Source organism: Anser anser (genome assembly GCF_964211835.1).
Source record: "Anser anser genome assembly, chromosome: 16".
NCBI lineage: Eukaryota > Metazoa > Chordata > Aves > Anseriformes > Anatidae > Anser > Anser anser.
The window spans coordinates 1,557,263-1,575,811 of NC_139737.1; the positions used below are offsets into that span (position 1 = coordinate 1,557,263).

Genomic DNA, 18,549 nt, shown 5'->3' on the forward strand with positions numbered 1-18,549 from the left:
GACGCAATAAACCAGCGAGACTCTTTCAAAAAAAATATTTATTGGCTCCTTGAAGTGACCTGTCATCGCTGCTGCCAGATCGAGTTCATAGAAAACCCGCGCTTCAAGCGCCCAGCTCCTCCCAGCCGGAGACGGTGTAAACACGGCCGCACGCAGCCGGCGCGCGCCTGCACACGGGAGCAGTTGGGAGACCCACAGCAAGTCGAACCCTCAAAGGCGGAGCTGAGCCGAACACCCCATTCCCGCAGCCCCCAGAGCATCTTCTTCCAGCAGGGGGGGGACACAACGACAGCGGCAGCAGAGACACCCGGCGGGATAATGCCGGGGTCTGGGCACCAGGCTGCAGCCCGCTCAGCGCCGTCGCTGAACTCCTCTGACGCACGCCCCCCCCACCCCTCCTGCCTTAACGCGGTGCCGTGTTCACAGCCAGAAGGGCTGTGCTTAAAAATCACCGAGTTTAAAAAAAAAAAAAAAATCCCAAACAACGGGTTTTTTCCTTTTCTTGAAGAAAAATAGAAAGAGACCCTAAATCCTCAGAAGCTACAGCTCTTCCCAGCCCTCTGCTTTTCTCCCTTCCTTGGGGAATCACAACCTGGGACAGGTCCCTCCCCTCTCCTTCCCCGCTCAGGCCCTGGGAAGCCCGCTGTGGGCGCACGGTTGTTCACAGCGCCCGCACCCCGTGTCCTGCGCAGAAGCCAGGGTCTGGCTGGGGCTCACGGCCACACACCGAGGGCGGCCCCGCTCTGAACTCACGGCTGCAGGTGACCCACGGACAAACCCGCCCGTGCTCCCCTCCCGCAGGGGTGGGACAGGGAAAGCAGCCAGCTCCCTGCTCATCCCACCGCTTCCCGCCAGGCCCTCGGCAGCCAGATTCGTGCCTGCTCAGCACTTCTGCGTTTCCTTAGTCTTGCTCCTACCGCCTTCGCCTCCTCGCCCTGCGCCCCTGCTCCTCCGACACAGCTGCTCCAGCCGCGGCCGGGCTGACGAGCATGGAATAACTATTCCAAGAGAGCAGGGAGGAAAGCTTTATAAAAAACTTAAGCCTTTTTTTTTTTTCCCCTCCTTCCTCCAAACAGGGCAGAGCATTTTGCCTCCCTTCCTCAGGCACCCTTCCTCCCCCTGCCTGACCTGCACCTCCTCGTTCCCAGCTCCAGCCGCTCTGAGTCTCGTTAACCCGTGCCGCTCGTTACACCGCTCCTCTCCCTGCAGCGCAGACAGAGAAAAGGCAGTTCCACCCAGAGCGCCGCGACGAAACGTCCCTCCAGGCAGGTCCCCCTTTCACTTCTGCTCCGCCTCGTCGGCCAGCGCCGTCACCTCGATGGTGGCAGCGGCGTGCTCGGCCCCGGGGCCCTCGGGGGGCACGGTCAGCACCGCGCTGCCGCCGGCGGCCACGTGCGTCACGTTCTGGATGGCGGTGCCGAGCCCCGGCAGCGTGAGCAGCTGGAAGGGGCTGACCACCTTCACCACCGTGCTGCCGTCCTGAGCCGCCGCCGTGCTCAGCACCGTCAGGTTGGGAGCGTCCGGGTGGATTTCCACCGCGCTGGGGAAGGAGGCGCCGGCGGAGGCCAGCACCGTGTAGCCGCCCAGCAGGGGGGAGGCCGGGGAGCTGGCGGCGGGCGGCTGGGACGGGCTCTTCCCCAGCACCGAGGGCGTGAGGGTGGAAACCACTTTGCCGAGAGGGAGGCTGGCGAGCTGGGACACGGGCACGGCCGGGGCGACGGCGATCTGCGCCGGCTGGGACAGGACCTGAGAGGTGATGGCGGCTGGTCCGGAGGTGGCCCTGGTGAGCCGGGGGCGTTTTAAAGGCGTGGGGACGGAGACAGGAGTGAGAGTCATCAGCACGTTGTTGAGGTGCTGCGATTTGTGCTTCAGCTCCTTCGCCCGCTTGCGGTGCTCGTCGCACTGCTGCTCCAAAGCTGCAAGGAGACGAGGATCAGCGGCGCACGCCCCGGGCGAGCTGCCCCAGGGCTCCGCCACCAGCCTCGCGCGCATCAGCTTTAACACAAAGCCCACTTCCTTACACAGAAAGAAAACACCCAGTCAGATAACAAGGTCAGGAGCACCAGCACGTCCCCGGGATATACCTGCCAAATCCCGTGCGTACTGCTCCCTCGAGCGATCCATCTGGCACTTGTGGCTGGCCAGGACCTTCTTGACCAGATCCAGCATACCGAAGTTCTGCACGACGTTGTTGAGTAAGACGGCATCTTGAAAAGAACACACAGGTCTTTGAGGAATGCAAAATTCCCAGTGCCGAGTGTTTATGGGTTTGTAAGAAGCCAAATGAAAGCAAACGCACTCAGCAGAGCCAGCCAACGTCTGCGTGAGGGTAATGCAGGAGGCTGGGGAGGAGATGACAGAAGACACGAGAAAGGTCACGAGCAGATAAGCAGCCCTCTCCTACTTAGCAGGGATTGATAAGAAATCTGGCACGGTAGCTGCTTGCTGCATTATTATTCCAATGGCCTCAATTCCCACTTCAGTTCCTGAGCCAAACGTTTGTCTGGAGACCTCAAGCCAGCGGATAGGAAACCCCAGGCCCAGAGTGCCGGGGGAATTCTGACCGCGAGGCTCGGAGCCTGCCCGCAGCCACCAGACGCGAGCAGCTGTGGCAGGAGCCATGCAGCTGGCAGCCTCGCTCTCCCCTCCCGCACCTGCAGCGAGCTGAGGAGGCCCTCCCAACGCGCGTTTATGAGGGTGATGAGCTAGAGGTAAAGAAACGCATTTCCTTTTTATTTCACTTTTGATTTCTACGCAATCTGATTAAATTATGACAAACTACCTCCCTCTAGTGTCATCCAGGTATCTCTAAGGAGAGCATCCACAAGCCCCTCTGCTCAGATGTCTCTTCCTGGCACAGCCAAGAGCCCAAGACCCGCTCCTTACCACCGAGCTGCAGCGGGGGATCCTGCGCTCGCTGCTGCAAGCCCTTCATGGTCTCCACTAGCTCCTGGTGGAACTCATGGATAACGTCGTCCAGAAGACCCACGTCCTTCAGGCCTTGCCAGAAAGCAAACGTGTCATCTGGAGAAAGACAAAGCAAGGGAGACCCACAAAACCCTCAGGGATGGGAATGGGGGTTTTAATGGCTCTCAGAAAAAGGAGCTGCACGTCACAAGCCCCCAAGTGAGGGCGATTTGCTCTCTGGGTTCTGTTCCCTACAAGGGTGAAGTCCTCCTGCTCTATAGGTACACAGTGCTGGGACAAAGCCCAGCTGGAGCATGTACCCAAAGCAGCTGGAAGGAGAAAAGCTTGTGGCATCTCAAAAGGACATTTCCCCCGTCCTCTGCAGCACGCAGAGCCAACTCTGCCAACCAGGACAGAGGTGCTGCGAAGCCCAGCTCCTCCTCCAGCTCAGGATTCAGCCTGGGTGTAGGGGCAAGCAAGAGACAGAGGCAGCGCTCCTTCGGGAGCCCCTTCTCAGCGCAGCAGGAGCCCCTCCTGCCTGGGTGCCACATCTGCTTCCTCGGCTCACGTTACACCAGAGGAGCACAAGAGACGTTTTACAACCGCTCTGACCTTTTCTTCCCTGGAGCCACACCACGTTTGGACATTTTAACGCTCAGAAACAATTTCATCTCCAGCTGATGCCGCGGTCAGACCGCGCGCAGGCAGGCTGCCACACGCTGGGCAGCAAACAAATAACCCCAGGGGAGGTTCGAGCAAGGGCTGCTCCAGCCAGAGGCTTCCTGCTCCTGGTCCCTGCCGTTCCCCTCTCCTCCCGGCATCGCCTCCGACCTCTGCCCCGGATGCGCTGCGCCCGGCCGCCCCGAGCCGCGCCGTACCTCCGATGCTGGTGCTCCAATCGCTGGCATCCTCGCACGTTTCTATGGTGATCGTGGCTGGGGACCCGTTGACTGCAACCAATAGCAAAAAAGAAAAGGGAAAAAAAAACAAAAAAAACAAGTCCTGATTTCTCTCTGCGCTTCTCAGGGGCTGGCTGAGGGATGCGCTCCCTCGCTGCGCTGCTGCGACTGCTCCGTTTTTATTGCAGCAGGGACACTTTCGTCCGATCCTTGCTCTCCAAGCCGAGCAGAGAGGGACGCCCAAGGGGCTAGCTGTGCCTGCAGGACTTATTTTTCCACCCTGAGCGTAATACCACAGAGATTACTTCTGCAATCCTTGCGCAAGACGAAACGCGCTCTCCTCCCATTCTCCCCCCCGCACGCATGCTGTTATTGCTTAGAGCGAAAGTCAGATTTCAAGCCCGATTTCTCTGCATCCCTTTCGGGCGGCTCACCACCTGCCAGACCCGCGTGCCCGTGGGGTTTCCAGAGCCTTGCAGGGACCGGCTCCCCCCTCGCTGCCCACCAGACCTCGGGGGCTGTGTGTCCCCGGAGCCTGGCAGCCGGCATCGTTCGATGCACAGGAGCAGGACATTGGGGATCTGGGCCAGAGACGTGGCCGTGGGCGCCCTGGCAGCGCTCAGCTGCTGACACCAAATCCAATTACTCTCCCTTTCCTCCGCAGCCTGCAGGGCTCTGTTTATTCCAGCACACCCAAGACCAGCAGCGCAGGAAGCACCCCCTCGTTAGCCAGCTGTTAATCATGGCGCTGGATATCAGGAGGGCTCAGAGCAAGCCGCAGCTCTGGAGCCCCGGCAGGCCGCGCCGTGCACTGAAATCAGCATCGGCTTCCCCAGCTGCCGCCACCAAAGCGCGGGGCTCGGCCACGGCAGGCTCCCTGCAGGGCATGGGCTCTCTGCTGTCAGCACCCTGCCCCACGGGCACCATCAGGAGCCCTTGTGGGGGGGCATTTCTCAACTCTCGATAGCCAAAAGAGTTCAGGAAAAAAAAAAAAGTAGGTTGAAATTAGAAAAGTTTCCAACATAACAGTTACCTGTAACTATAGGTTAACTTAAATTCAGGGCTAAAGCTACGCAGCCGCAAAATCATTTACATCCGTGTTTATAGACTACAAGCACAAGGGCAGATAAAAATCTGTTGTATTCCCTGCCTCTCTTTAATCTTTCAGCAGACAAAAATCAATAAATAATTCAGCCAGGGAGCGTTAAATGAAAGCCCATGAATTATTCAGGCCGAAGTCAGCTTACAGCTGGGAGAGGCACAGGAGGACTCCTGCCCCAGCACACCGCGCAGCCGGGGGCTGCGCCGACCCCGGCTCCTGCAACGAGCAGGACACGGCGCCAACCAGCGGCTGGGGTGACTTCGTCAAGCAACGACTATTGTGTTCTTACAGATTAATTGCGGCCTTCTGCTTCAGCTACACAGTTTGGGGCAAGACAGGATGGCAGAAGGGCGGCTCTTCGGGTCATGCAGTGTTACAGAGCAACCAGGTGAGTTCTTACATCTCTGCCAAGGGTGCGCTAACAACGACTCTGCCTAGCTCTGCTATGGGGAATCCTGCGACGGAGCAGGGAGACAGAGCAGAGAATAAAAACAACCCACAAAGCGAAAAAAAAAATAAAAATACAGAAGCAACGTAAGGGGCGTTCGGTATGCGGCATTAGTTAGGCTTTAATTCTTCAAAGCCCCTGCTGCAAGGGTGCTCGGGTCGCTGCACATACCATCTGCAGAAGCGGGAGTGAGAGGAATGTACTCTGTTGAGGTCTGGCTGGTCAAAGACACCCTGGCTCCAGTCAGGTCGATTTTGGTGCTCCGGCACGTGTTGGAGCAGACCTTAGTGTGCTGGTAGAAATCCAGCTCCCCCGAGTCCATGATCTTCCTGCAAGAGAGGAGCAAGCAACGGGGACACGCTCACGTCAGCAGGAGCTGGAGGAGCAGCTCCTGGCCGGGGGCAGCCCGCGGAGCATCCCCCCAGACATCTCAGCACCCCGGGGCGGTGCAGCAGCCGTGCTCTACCGCTCGGCTTCTGCCTTCCTCCAACACGATGCCTGCCAGCGGGATGGAGAAGCAGGGAGGAGCGTTACCCTGGGGACACTCAGCTCGATGAGTGACCTCCGGGGCTTTGCTCGGCACGCCAGCACGAGCTGGAGCAGGCGGAGGCAACGGGCTGGAGGCCCCTTGCCAAGTTTCCCTGTCCTCACAGGCAGCGTTAACAGTTATTTACAACAGCATCTACAGCCTGCACCGTTCTGGTCACACGCACAAATCCAACTACCTCTCAGTGCTCCGGCAGTGGGAAAGCCTTCAGGAGGCCAGGGTGGTGAGGAAAATCCCCACCAAACGCATCATGCCCCAGCTCAGGTGCAGAGACGGCACCGATTTGGTTTCTGAGCCCTCCTCTGCCACATCTCAGAGCCTCCTGCCCAACCAAACTGCCACCAGAGCTTCTTTGACACAAAGAGACCCGAGGAGTGACGAGCACAGGGCTGCTCCTCCCAGAGACTACAGCAACAGCAAGACCAGGGCATGTGCAGGGAGGTCATTAACCGCTTCAGCGAAACACGACCTTCTGAAAGCGAAGGGAACGTGCTTGCTGGCAGGCTGATGACTTTCAAAGAAAATTTTACTCAACAGCTAGAGTGAGGAAAGAGGAAGACAGACCAAAAAAGTAATCACTCCTCCCAGAAGAACACCACTCGGCCTTCCTCTTTTTCACAGCTGCACACAGAGATTCATGTGCAGAAGAGGAAATCAGGAAGACAAAGCCGGGCGAATTTCTGGTGTCCTCCTACAAGGAAGCATTTTCTTCACCAGTAAAGCACTCATCTTGGGCTGAGAGCCTGAAGATGCACATGAGCTCTTTCCTAAGGATATATTCCTGTAAACCTCAAACCACCCTTAGAAGAATCGGGACAAATCTGCTCCCAGCAGACCTTCTGCTTGGTAGAAGCTTTCGGGTACAACGTTTGGAGCCCAAACCCTGCCGTTCCCCTAACAGCTGTGAAGCAAGGAGAGACCTTTCCCTGCCTCCCCGGGCAATGCTCTGGCGCAGCAGTTTTGATCCCTCTGTGATGCTGAGCATCCTCCTCCTCCCCGCAGAACTCCACGGGCTCTGCTGCCCTGCTCTGAGGACATCCCCACCTCCAGACGAGCTCACCAAGCGCACCCACCCGCACCCCTGAGCATGCCCCCGTGGGAAGCAGAGCCGCCCGTCCCACTGCTCCTCCACGTGCCAGGAGCAGGGCAGCACTTGGCCTCCAGACAAGCTTGCCCGGGAGCTGGTCCCACGTCTCTGAGCAGATTTTTTCAGCACGGGATCTGCGGTTTTAGCCAGGGACCCTCGCCGGTCTGACGGACGCCTGGTTCACACAGGGAGGACAGAGAAGAGAGGTCCCAGCCCAGTCCCGTGAGCACCCACCGCATGCACGCCCGCAGCCTCCAGCGGAAAGGAAGTCTCAGCTCGGAGCAGAGATAGCAGGAAGCCTGCTCCTTCCCCTTTTTCACTCGAGACCACATAAAAAGAGATGGGACATAACCCTATTTATAAACTAAAATTAGATGTCTCAGTTTAAGCAAAGGAAGCGGCACTGCTGGCATTCATCTCCCCTTAGACTGCCCTGAGTCGAAGCAAGTTGCTGGCCAAGCACAACCTGAGCTTCCTGAGATTCGTCTCCACAGGCTGCCTGGCTTGCCTTCAGACATTCCTCGTGAAGATTGTTTTTTGTCCCTTGAAAGACCTGCCTTGCCGAGGCATAAGCCTATTATGCAAAAACCTACGTGGAGCAAAAGCTGCTTAGGAGGAATATGAGGGACGCCTGCACTGAAGCAGAAGAAACCGGGCAAATGCAGTGTCACCCTGTGAAGAGACCAGGAAAACACTGACAATTCCTAGGGAAAGAGGTGCTGCCTACAGGCCGAGAGAGGGATTTTAATTGAACCAGCATCAGGCTGGTGTTAAAGACAACCACAGAAGAATTCAGTAGCTGTAGAAGTGCAGAGGGGATAAATGCTTGCATAAATAAGCTTTAAATAAGCTGTAGGGGAAAAAAAGATATAAAGCAGACATAATGCAATGGGAGTGTTGGTTCGGTGACTGACACCGAGTAGCTCACACTGAGAACTTCTCCAGCACAGCTGGACCACCAGTGGCCACTAAAATTTTCACTGACCTTATGCCAGCTGGGAACCCAGCTTGGTTTGAGTCCTAAGAACCCAGGGAAACACGTGCTGCCCCAAATTATTCCCTACACACAAGGACACACAAATCCATGGGATGTATAACACCAGGGCCAGGCTGTTAAGACAAGTGTTCAGCAGCACGCTCGCGCTCTCCGCAGCGGAACAAGCGTTGAAGGCTCTGTCCCACCCCCCCGTTCTCCCCCAGAAAAGAGAAATCGCAGCTGTTGCTGTGCACATACAAATGGAGAGACTGACCGGAGCATGATCCCGTTCATCCGGATTGCCCGCTTCCAGTCCTTCAGGGTCGACTTGCCCGCCAAGTGGACAAACTCCTTGGGACTAATGAGGCGATCGTTGAACTGCAGGAGGGAGAAACGCAACGTCAGTGGGAATCGTCCCTCTTTTTTTTTTATTGCCCTACACACCCAGGTCGAACTGAACCCGTGAGCTAAACTAAAAGCGGCCTCCAGCATCAGGAAGCTCTCTGAAGAATTGCTTTATGACCAGTCTTAGAAAGGGTTTCCCAAGTGCAGGTCTCTTCTCCATGCCCACGTTAATCAATGTTGGTGTGAGCACTCTCGTTCACAATTACTGCACAAGAAATTGCTTCTCTTTAGCAAGCGCATGGGCTTCAGCACAAAGAGAAGGCTGATTTCAGGCAGCAGCAGAAGCAATCATCTGCACCAGTAGATGTTCTCTTCTTCGGAGATGGAAGAGACCATCTCCCCCATGAAGGAGGAGGAACATCTTCTGGAAAGCCCTCGTGCAGCCGAGCTCAGCGCAGATGCTACCTCAGCAGGGTGCTGTGTAGTCAGTGTGTAAATGCCACGGATGCCTTACTACAGCATCACACGCAGCACGTTCCTGGAAGAGAAGCTTTGGCTCTCCTCCCCAGATCCATGCAGGTTTTAACCATGAATCCTCCAGGAGAGAGAGGCAACCATTCAATGTTTTAGTAACTTCTCAACAAACCCTCAGTTTCTCTCAAACTGAACGGACAGGGAAGTACCCAAACTCCCCAGTAATGCAGTTAAATTGAGACCGCATCTCTCCAGCCAGGTCTGATCTCTCCAGCCAGGTCTGCTCGGTTTGGTCAAGCCAACACATGCCAGGTATCAACTCAGAATTTCTCTCTCTCCCACCATGACATCGTTGTGATGCAAAAAAAGCTTACCAAAGCTTACTGAGAGAGACCAAACCCAGAACAAGGCATGCAAGGCTGTCACGCTGGCACAGGAGAGCTCAAGTCCTTCCCATCTGGGAGCACATCAGAGACATTTCCCCTCACGGTGCCAGTGTCACAGCCCATCGCCCTCACCTGCACGCACTTCACATTGATCCCAGGGCACACAAATTTCCTCCAGATGAGGTTGGCTTTGCTGTCTCCGCAGGTGATGGGGTACACAATCTCTGCCTCCAGAGTGTCCTCATCTTCAGCCATCTTCACTTCTCACAGGGAACAGAGGAAGGGACAGATCAAAAAGAAACGTGAGCCGCAGCCCCCGACAAGCCACCTCGCAGTACACACGGTGCTAAAGCTCAGCATCAAAAAACATCGGTAATGCACGTGGGGCACGGGTGGGAATGGGGTTTTGTGGCCACAGCTCACTTGCACATTTGTCCTACAGCACCCAGCTACCCTGTGAATTAGTGCAGAAAAATTTACAGCAATCCAGCCACAGCCGAATGCACGGAAATCAGTGACCAGGGCTGAAAATCCAGTTCCTGCTAACAATGAAAGGAATGGTGTAGGTATGGCAATTACACATTCACCCACGCTTTCAGAATGCAGCTGATTTTAAGGCACTTCCAGCCCCACCTGGGTTACGGCCCCTGCTCACTGAACTCATTAATTGCTTGTAGCCAAAGCAGGCGGAAAACCAACATCCCTGCTCGCGCTGGGTGCGAAAGCAAGAGCTGGTGAGGGCAGACACCAGGCACACGGGTCTCATCCTGCACCAGGAGAGGGCAGCAACGCTCCAGCAAGCGGCGCCCGCTCCCTGCCCATCACCCAGCCCCGGGCTCCTTCCCAAGCCCAGGCGAGCATCCCTGCTGGGGGGCAGCCCGGAGAACACCTCAGGCGCAGGGCAGCGATGCAGGTGTGCCCACAGGATCCCCCCCTGCTCTCACCAGTCCCCCCCCCGAGCCCTGCGCTGCAGTGAGCAGGGCTGGCCGTGCTGCCAGGGGGCTGCAGCTCGGGCTGAACCTACCTAAGACCGCTTCCTTCAGGTGCGTAGATGCTGTGAAGGCAGCGGCGGCTGCAGCAGCCGCATTTTCCGTCTCCAGCGTGTCTTCGTTTATGTCACCGCTGGTAAGAAAGAGAAAAATACGCAAAATTAAGCAACGTGGAACCGCGATCTCCATTCTGATGTTTCAAGGGGATGCTGCTCCAGAAGTCCTTCCTGCTACATTCTCCCACAAAACTTGGTGCTGGTTTTGAGAGGCTCGGCTGTTTTCCTTTACAAGGACAAGAAGCTGCCACCGGTCCGGGAGCGGCACCCGCCAGGACCCAGCCACCCGTCTCAGCTCCGTGATCCCGGCCCCACGGCACTGACACCGACACAGCCCACACCACGCAGTCCTGTGGGTGCAAAGGAAGGAGACAAAGAGCTGCTGCTGCCACTACTGGGGTTTGGGTCAGACCCTCCCTTACGAGTCTCTGCCAGCTTCGCCTAAGAAAACTCCCCAGAAAAACCCGTGTGAGGTGCGCTCCCGCTGTGCGCGGGCTGCTTCCCTGGAGCGGGACCTCAGGGAGCAGCACGAGCGCCGTGCCAGAGCTCATCAAGCCTCGACGGCAGATCCACGAACAGAGATAACACAACGCAAGCTACAGACCCACCACTCCACTCTCTTCTCCTCTTACAACCCCGTATACATATAATATTAATTAAACCGGATCTGCTTCCGGCAATGAAGACCGCTTTCATCTTCCCTATGCCGGAGCCCTCAGACTTCACTCGGAGCTCTGCTGGTGGACTCAAAGCCGGTTCCGCACCACACCACATCCTTCCTACGCGCCTGACTCAGCTGCAGAGCACAGCCAAAAGCCCCGGACCCGCCACGGGACGCGCTCCTCGCCACCAGGGCTTCCCAACGGGTCACGTCTGCAGGCACGGCGTGCGTCGGAGCGCTCCTGGAGGGGTTTAACGGGTACGTTTGTTAGCGGAGATGTCTGATGGCCGCAGGAAGCTCGCTGGGTCTCTGGGGTCCTGCAGGAGGGAGAAGGGTGGAAAAAAAATGCTTCTTGCCACATGCTTCCATGTGTTAACTTCCCAAGAAAAACTGTCTGGAGAACCTAAGCCTGAAATCTGTCCTCTTTGGGGTGAATAAAAACAATAGCCCCGGTGACTCATCGGCAGCTGCGCTTCCCACCCGCGGTGCCACAGGGACCAGTTCAAGAGCAACTGGTTTTTCCGTCCCGGCCTCCCAGTGCAGGGCTTCGGGGCGGGACTGCGGCTTCAAAGCATCATCGCTCCCCACTCCAGCCTCGGGGCGAGCGGGGCACAGGAGATAAGGAGCCCACGTAGGAGATCAGGAGCGGGAGACGGAGCTGGTTCAGGAAGTGAGGCGCTGCAGGGATGGTCCTGCTGCCTCTGCAGCACACGGGGACCCGAGGCTCTGAGCGCTGGGAAGTGACGGATAACGCAAAAGGGCACTGAAAGGTAAATTCTGAGCTACCACGCCTGCACACAGGTTAATGTTACCGAAGCAGCAGTTTGACACAGGAAAGAAAAGAGTTTTAACCTGTTTTCTCGTCAGTTTGCTACTTGGTTTTTGCATTTCTTCAGGCTCCTTCAGGGAAAAGCCAGAAATAGCACTTCGACAGCACCCTGGGGCAGCAAGAAGGGCAGCAGCCACTCCGGACACACAAAAACCAGCGCTGCCCAGTCCTGATCCTGACCTTCCTCTGCCTGCAACCAGGTAGAAAACTGCCTTATCCACCGCCTTATCCACCAGAATCACCCTGGCAGAAAGTCAGCTTCTGAAACACAGAGCGTCCGCCAGGGCTTCACTGCACTCACACCACTAAGTGACCGCAAGGCGTTATTTGGCTGGGAGAAAAAACCCAGCCCGCACCCTCGGTCCCATCCTTCAGAGACAAAACCACCAACTTCAGCAGCTTGGAAGAAAAATCCAAGCAACTACGTGAGCCTGTGTCAGCTAGGGAGACGTAGCCGGGGGAAAAAAAAGGAGAAAAGCAAGACAGAACAGGGCAGTTTCTCCACCCTGCCTTCCCCCATCCTGTTCTGGAGAGCCTCAGGCAGACGCAGGAGGAGCAGGAGACCCGAGGCACCCCCGCGGTGCATCCCACCACACTGGTCACCATGGCGAAGCCGTGGGATGCAGCCGTGCTCACGTACCACGGGGAGGCTCCACTCCTCTTCTCCCCGGGAGGATCCGTTTATGGGGAGAAGAGGGAAGAAGGCAGAATAAGTGCAGGGATAAGCCACGGCCTTGCCTCTCCCCTTTCTCCTCTGCTCCTGCCTCCCCTGGAAACTTGGGAAAGAAAGAGAGAGGTCTCCACCGAAACGCCGCAGCAGGAACGCTCACCAGAAACACAAGCAACGCATCAGGGCATGGGAGCCCAGACCTTTTCCGAGCGGCTCTGAAAGCAAAGCTTCCCGCTGATTATTAGTTTCTCCATTTCCCCCTCTGCCTTTTCCAGTCAATGCTAAAACGCTGGAGCTAATTAAGCTCCCGAGCCTTGGCCGTGCTCCTTTTTCAAGCAGCGAAAGCAGGCCCAGAAGAGCGCTAGAGAAGCGCAGCAAGCCCCAGCTCTGCTGGGCTGGGCTCGGCCGCTCCTGCAGCCTCGGGGCTTCCCAGCACCACATAAGAGGAACGAGGAGCAAAAAGCCCAGCTCAAAGCCTCCCTCGCGCCCCAGCCACGACCGAGAGGCGTGGAGGCACCCCCAGCCGCTCTCCCTGCGCCAGCTGGGGCTGGAGAGGGAAAACAAGAGGGCGAGGAAGCCAAAGCCGGCTGCAGAGCTGCCCCAGGAGGAGCGGGAGCCCAGCAAAGGCAATCCTCTGACTGCGAGGAGCCCGGGGGCAGCTCCTGCTGTACCACAGCCTGGCCACCAACACAGCACGAGGCTCAGGGGTTGGGCTGTGTGAGCCTGAGGTCCAAACCTGTCCCACAGCCCTGCAGCGACGCCCCGGTGTGGGTACAACAGAGCCAGGGTTTGGGATGCTTCAAAAAGCCCCCAAGGAATCTCTTGGTGCCTGCAGAGATGCGCTGAGCTCGGAGGCACGGCTACAAGAGCCATCACCTCCTGCTGTACAGCGCTCCTCTGCTCCGACCGCACAGGGAACACTGCGGGGCGAGGAGAGGTTTCTAAAGAAAAACAGGAGGAGGAGGAGGAAAAAAAAAAAAAAAAGAACGAAAGGAAACCAAACCAACCAAGCCAGTCCCTGCCACGGCTCGTGCTGCAGGCAGCGTCGTGCTGCAAAGACTCATAGCCACATGACAAACTGCAGCCGCGCTGCCTCCACAGAGAGCCACAGCCCAAATTTCACGTCTGGCTGCTGCTCTGCCAGGGAAACTGAGAGTCACCGCTGGCAGGAGCGGCCGGGAAGCAGGAGGGGCCGAGCCATCCTTCCCCACGGCCCCAGCAGGGAGGGAAGGGGCTCTCCGAGCAGGGACGTGGCGGAGAGGAGGCACGCGTGGCGTCGGCCCCGCTGCCACCAGAGCTGAGCCTGCTCAAGTTTTACGCCCGTTGCAGCGCAGCGGCCGTTTTGCGTTCTAAAAGCTGAAACATGACGCCCCTCCCCGGAGCCGTGACACAGAAATAGCAGGACGTATTTGAGGAAAGGACACAAACGTGTTTTGCGGAGAGCAAAACAGAGCCACTCGCCGCCTGCTTCTTTCAAGCCTGGGAACACCTGAAGGAGGCGAACCTGCCCAGAGCCAGCTCCGAGGGCGAGTTCGGATTTTGTACCTGCTGGAAGAGCTCTCAGAGCACTAAGCTGCGCCTGGGGACAGACCAGAGAAGGATGGGAGAGACATAAAGCAAAGGGCCTGCTGCTGCGTGGGCTTTCCTGGGACCCCAGACCTCACCGAGCTGCTCCGAATAGAGCAGGCTGAAACAAGGGGCAGGCCCAAACGCCAACAAGCAGGGTAGGAACTGGGCACAGGCACGCTTTAAAAATCACACGGCCTTGCTGCTTTTTGCAGCGTCCATCCAACACCATGGCGTTTGAGGGGAATCTCTGCCATTGATGCACACACCAGCCTGACCCCAAAGCCCAAACCTCACTGCACCGAGCCTGCTCGGAGCTCAGTGAATCAGCCGTGAAAGAAACCATGGAAAAAAACCCCACTGGTTTAGTTACTGGTGTCCTGCTGGGACCCCAGTCGTGTCTGTTCCGACAGGTTGGCTCCGCCGCATGCGCGCTGGACCCGTCTCTTACCCGTGCTGGGACAGGTTGGTGGTCACCAGCACCGTCTTCACCTCTTCCACCCCGCTGCCGTCCACGGCGTTGTCCGGCGTCGTCACCACCACCACCTCCTCCATGTGGACGCTGACGTCCGGCGTTGCCATCGCGGGGACGGGGCTGGCCGGCGGCGCAGGGACCCTCGGGGACCGGCGGTCTGCGGAGGAACGGCAGGGAAGGAGAGGTGAGGAGCGATTCCCACTACGGGCAGGAGCAAAGGGGCTGCAGGAAATCCCGCTGCGAGGAGAGGAGCGGCACCCCCCCGGCACCCAGCCCAAACGAACTTCGCAAACCCACCAAGGGCGCGGGAGGAGGTGGGGTGGGATCGGGGTACGGGCAGCAAGAGCGGCGTCTTCAGAGGGGAAGGAAAAAAATAAAAATAAAATAAATTAAAAAAAAAAAAAAAACAATTGGCCCGGCGTTCATCAAAAGGCTCTGTGAAGAGACGCGACGTGAAGGCGTGCTTCCCAACGTATTCCACACCATCCGCTAGAAGGCCAGGAGCTCCTGGAAGCTCCCCCCTGCTTCACCCACACCGTCGCCCCGCCAGCCGGGCCTCCCTGCGGGCACGCGGGCAGCGGGACGAGGGCTGCTGCCCCCGGCGTCACGCACAAGCGCCACAGCAAACCAAACCCGCCCTTGGAGCCTGCAGAAACGCCATCTGAAACGACATCTGAAAGCTCTTTGAGGCACCTGTTTCTCATAAACCAGCAATAGATTTAAGACCGCGTTTACAACCGGCTTCAGCGCCGGCACCTCTCCGCGGAGCTGCTGTCCCCATCGGGCCACGGGCAGGGACCTCCCCAGGAGCCCCTGGCGCCCGGCCTCGCCAGAGGCATCACTGGGAACGTCCCAAATCCCCGCACAACGCTGCACGGGTGCGAGAAGCGGCCCGGAGACAACCCCCAGATAAACAGGAAAGCCGTGGAGGTGCCACGCACCCGCGGTACGGTTGGCACAAGGAGCCCCGGGGCTGCTGCGCATCAGCCTCTGAGCACACCTCCGGCCCCGCGCTCCCACCGGGCCGCGAGCAGCGCGGGCGCCCAGGCGGCTCGCGGTGGGCGACAGCCAGCGCCCGTCACCACGCTGCTGCGACCCCCGGCACCGGGAGCAGCATCAGGCACCGCGTTCCTCCACCGGGGTTTGTCCAAGCGCGCCGCAGCCCGGGCTCGAGGCGAGCCCCAGCCAAAGCTCCCGCTGCGCTCCGGGGTTTTTTGCTTTCGGTGCGACTTGAGCAGGAGCAGAAACCCCGCTGCTCCCCCGCAGAGCCCTTCCTTACCCCGCTCCGCGCCGACAGCCGCCCCGCGCAACGCCTCTGTTGGATTAATTAATTAATAAAGGAAATTAATTTTTGCAGCAGCGAGGTACGGGGGCGCGCGGGGCTGAGCGGACAGCGGGCAGGATGAGGGGAAGGGGAGCTGTTATCAAAACCCCACCGCGTGCCCCCCCCCGGGAGCAAAGGCACGGCGCGGATTCCCGGAGCCCTCGGTTACCTGCCGCAATTTTTTCGGTTGACCTCTCTCCCTAGGCCCCATCCTTTTGGGGTGAACCCCCCCCCCCTGCACCCCCAGGGAGCAGCGCCAACTTCACAGCCTCCAGCTGCCCCCGCCCGCAGTCTGGGGGGGGTGGGGGGTTCAGGGGGGCGAGGTGGGCTGGGGGGGAAGCCGGGCACAACATGCCAGCAGCCATCACACGCCACCTCTGGTTTATTTATTTATTTTTTAATTATTATTATTATTTTTTCGGTGCGTTTTCTCCCCCAGACCACCAGCACGACCTCGGCTGCTCTCCTGCCACCCACGGATTTGGGGCAGCTGCAGCAGTGCAGGCCCTTGGGTGCCCCCCCCCCCCCCACCCCCAGGGCGGCCCTGATGGGACAGGGCAGTGCTGGGGGTGGGGGGGGGGCACAAGCCAGCACCCCCAGAGCAAAGCGAGGGTCTGGGGGGAGGGCCGGGGGGGGGGCACCGCACCACTTGGAGAAGAGGAGGGAGAGGTTTTGGGGGGCCCTTTTGCACAGCATGGGGGGGAGAAAGCAAAGGGGGGGGCACAGAGGGGGGCATGGCAGCGGGGGGGGGCGCAGACAGGGGGCTGTTGAGGGGGGGGGGTCACACAGCCGGGGCAGAGCAAAGGGGGGTTGCAGAGGTGGGGGGGATGAGGGGGTGCAAGTGAGGATGAGGAAGGGGAGTGAGGATAAGGAAGGGGTGCCCGGGGGGGATGAGGATGAGGAGGGGGTGCCCGGGGGGGGGGGGGGGGGGAAGGACGAGAAGGGGGTGCTGGGGGAGGGGGCTGAGGATGAGGAGGGGGTACCGGAGGGGTGGGGGGTTGAGGGTGAGGAGAGAATTATACCGGGGGGGGGGGGGGACACGACACGAAAAAGGGGGCTTTTTCTGAGCACGGGGGCTGTGACAGGACCCTTGCTGCGGGGGGGCGAGGGGGGGCACCGCAATGACGTGAGGGGGGTGCTGAGGTGAGGGGGGGGGTGAGGATGAGGAGGGGGTGCCCGGGGGGGGGTGAGGATGAGGAGGGGGTGCCCGGGGGGGGGGGTGAGGATGAAGAAAGCGGCGCTCTGAGCAGGGGGCGCACGGCTGTGACAGGACCCCCGCTCCAAGGGGGGGGGGGGGGCACCGCAGTGACGTGAAGGGGGGGGGGGGGGCGCTGAGGTAAAAGGGGGGGGGGGGCGCGTGGGCGCTCTCACGCTGGCAGCGCCGGACAGGAGGGGGAGGAAGGGGAGGAGGAGGAGGAGGAGGAGGAAGGCCGGGGGGGGGGGGGAGCGGCCGGGCGCCTCCGCCGTCGTCGTCGTCCCCCCCCCCCCCCCCCGCCGCCGTAACGTCCTGACGCTCCGCGGGGCCCCGCCGGGCGGCGCGTACGGGAGGGGAGGGAGGGGAGGCCCCGCGGCGCCGGGCTCGCCGCTTACCTCACGCCGGCGTGGAGGGGGGGCGGGGGGGGGGAAGAGCGGGGGGAGCCCCCCCCCCCCGAGGCCCCGCTCCGGGCTCCGGGCGCTGCGGCTGGGCGCTGGGTGCGGGTGGGCGCCGGGTGGGTGCGGGAGGGGGGGGTGGGGAGGGGGGAGGGGGGGCAGAGCGGGGCTCCGCCGCGCGCGCGGCTCTCGGGCCCCCCCCTCTGCCCCCCCCCTCCCCTCCACCCTTTCGCGGCTCCGCGCAAGCGCGGTGAGGGGGTGGGGGTGGGGGTTGGCGTGCGGGGGGTGGGGGGGGGGGGCGGCCGGGACTTATTTCGCGAGGGAGAAGCCGGGCCCGAGCCGCCCGTGAAATAGGTGCCGGGGTTGCGGCAGTGCGCATGCGCGGCGGGCGGCGGGCGGGAAGGGGGGGGGAGAGGAGGCGGGGGGGGGCGTGTGAGGCGGGGTGGGGGGGGGCAGCGGGTGCCGGCACAGGGCCCTGCGTGTTCGTGGGGGTCCCTACGGGCTTTGTACGGCCCCCGTGTGCCCCCCCCTGTCTTTTATGCCTTTCCGTATCACTCCGTGCCCCCCCCTGTGTCCCTCCGTGCCCCCTCGTGTCCCCCCCCACGCACACACCCACACCAGGCACAGCACAGTTCCCGGGGGTCCCGCAGCCCCCCCCCCCCAGGCTGTGCATGACCCGGGGGGGCCCACGCTTGACAGCCGGTCCTTACACACACCCCGGCTGTGCGTGCCCCACGGGCCCCCAGGTGCACCCAGAGCTCCTGTGTGACCCCCCCCAGGGCACTGTGCTGGGGGGGGGTTTGCAGCCCCCTGCCCTCAGGGCTGAGTGTGCAAGCCGAGCACAGCGGGGTGCTGGGCGTGTGGACCCTCCCCACCGCATGCGGGTGCTTGTGCAGGGGTGGGCAGTGTGTGCGTGTCAGCACTGCGGGGCTTGTGCGTGTATTCGGTACGGGGCCGGGGGGCTTTCTGCACCTGCCTTGGCCATGGGGACACACCACATCAGTCCCCTCCACAATTCTGGGGGGCTTTCTGCACCTGCCTTGGCCATGGGGACACATCACATCAGTCCCCACTGCATTTTTGGGGGGCTTTCTGCACCTGCCTTGGCCATGGGGGCACACCACGTCAGTCCCCTCCACATTTCGGGGTGTCCCACGCGATGCACGGCCTGAGGTGTTTGTGCCTGGCGCACACGTGTCCCCCCTTTGCCAGGCCGTG

General features: G+C 60.1%; 1 protein-coding gene and 1 long non-coding RNA gene across 5 annotated transcripts; one reads left to right on the forward strand and one right to left on the reverse strand.

Annotated features, from left to right (window-relative positions):
- Nucleotides 1–23: 23 nt before the first annotated feature.
- On the reverse strand, nucleotides 24–17,554 carry GMEB2 (glucocorticoid modulatory element binding protein 2). Of its 4 annotated transcripts, none has more exons than XM_083802068.1 (10): nucleotides 17,332–17,554; nucleotides 14,394–14,574; nucleotides 10,196–10,293; nucleotides 9,304–9,431; nucleotides 8,241–8,344; nucleotides 5,528–5,685; nucleotides 3,786–3,857; nucleotides 2,887–3,024; nucleotides 2,085–2,207; nucleotides 24–1,916 (listed from the first exon to the last, which is right to left on the reverse strand). In XM_083802068.1, the coding sequence occupies exons 2-10, from the start codon at nucleotides 14,522–14,524 to the stop codon at nucleotides 1,279–1,281; spliced, it is 1,590 nt and encodes a 529-aa protein (XP_083658194.1). In that variant the 5' UTR covers nucleotides 14,525–14,574; nucleotides 17,332–17,554; the 3' UTR covers nucleotides 24–1,278. The 4 variants fall into 4 exon arrangements, with proteins under 4 accessions (XP_083658194.1, XP_083658192.1, XP_083658195.1 ...); XM_083802066.1 differs by having other exon boundaries at nucleotides 9,304–9,434; nucleotides 17,332–17,553; XM_083802069.1 differs by having other exon boundaries at nucleotides 9,304–9,426; nucleotides 17,332–17,541.
- On the forward strand, nucleotides 13,972–14,575 carry LOC310882809. The gene is made up of 2 exons (XR_014573146.1): nucleotides 13,972–14,100; nucleotides 14,356–14,575. It is a non-coding gene; the product is annotated as an uncharacterized lncRNA (long non-coding RNA).
- Nucleotides 17,555–18,549: the final 995 nt, after the last annotated feature.

Coding starts and splice junctions, on each gene's coding strand:
- GMEB2 (XM_083802066.1), bottom strand. CDS start 14,524: ATGGCAACGCCGGACGTCAGCGTCCACATGGAGGAGGTGGTGGTGGTG. Junction 5,686..8,240: donor ATGAACGGGATCATGCTCCG/GTCAGTCTCTCC, acceptor CCTCTCTTGCAG/GAAGATCATGGACTCGGGGG. Junction 3,025..3,785: donor TTGGAGCACCAGCATCGGAG/GTACGGCGCGGC, acceptor GTCTTTCTCCAG/ATGACACGTTTGCTTTCTGG.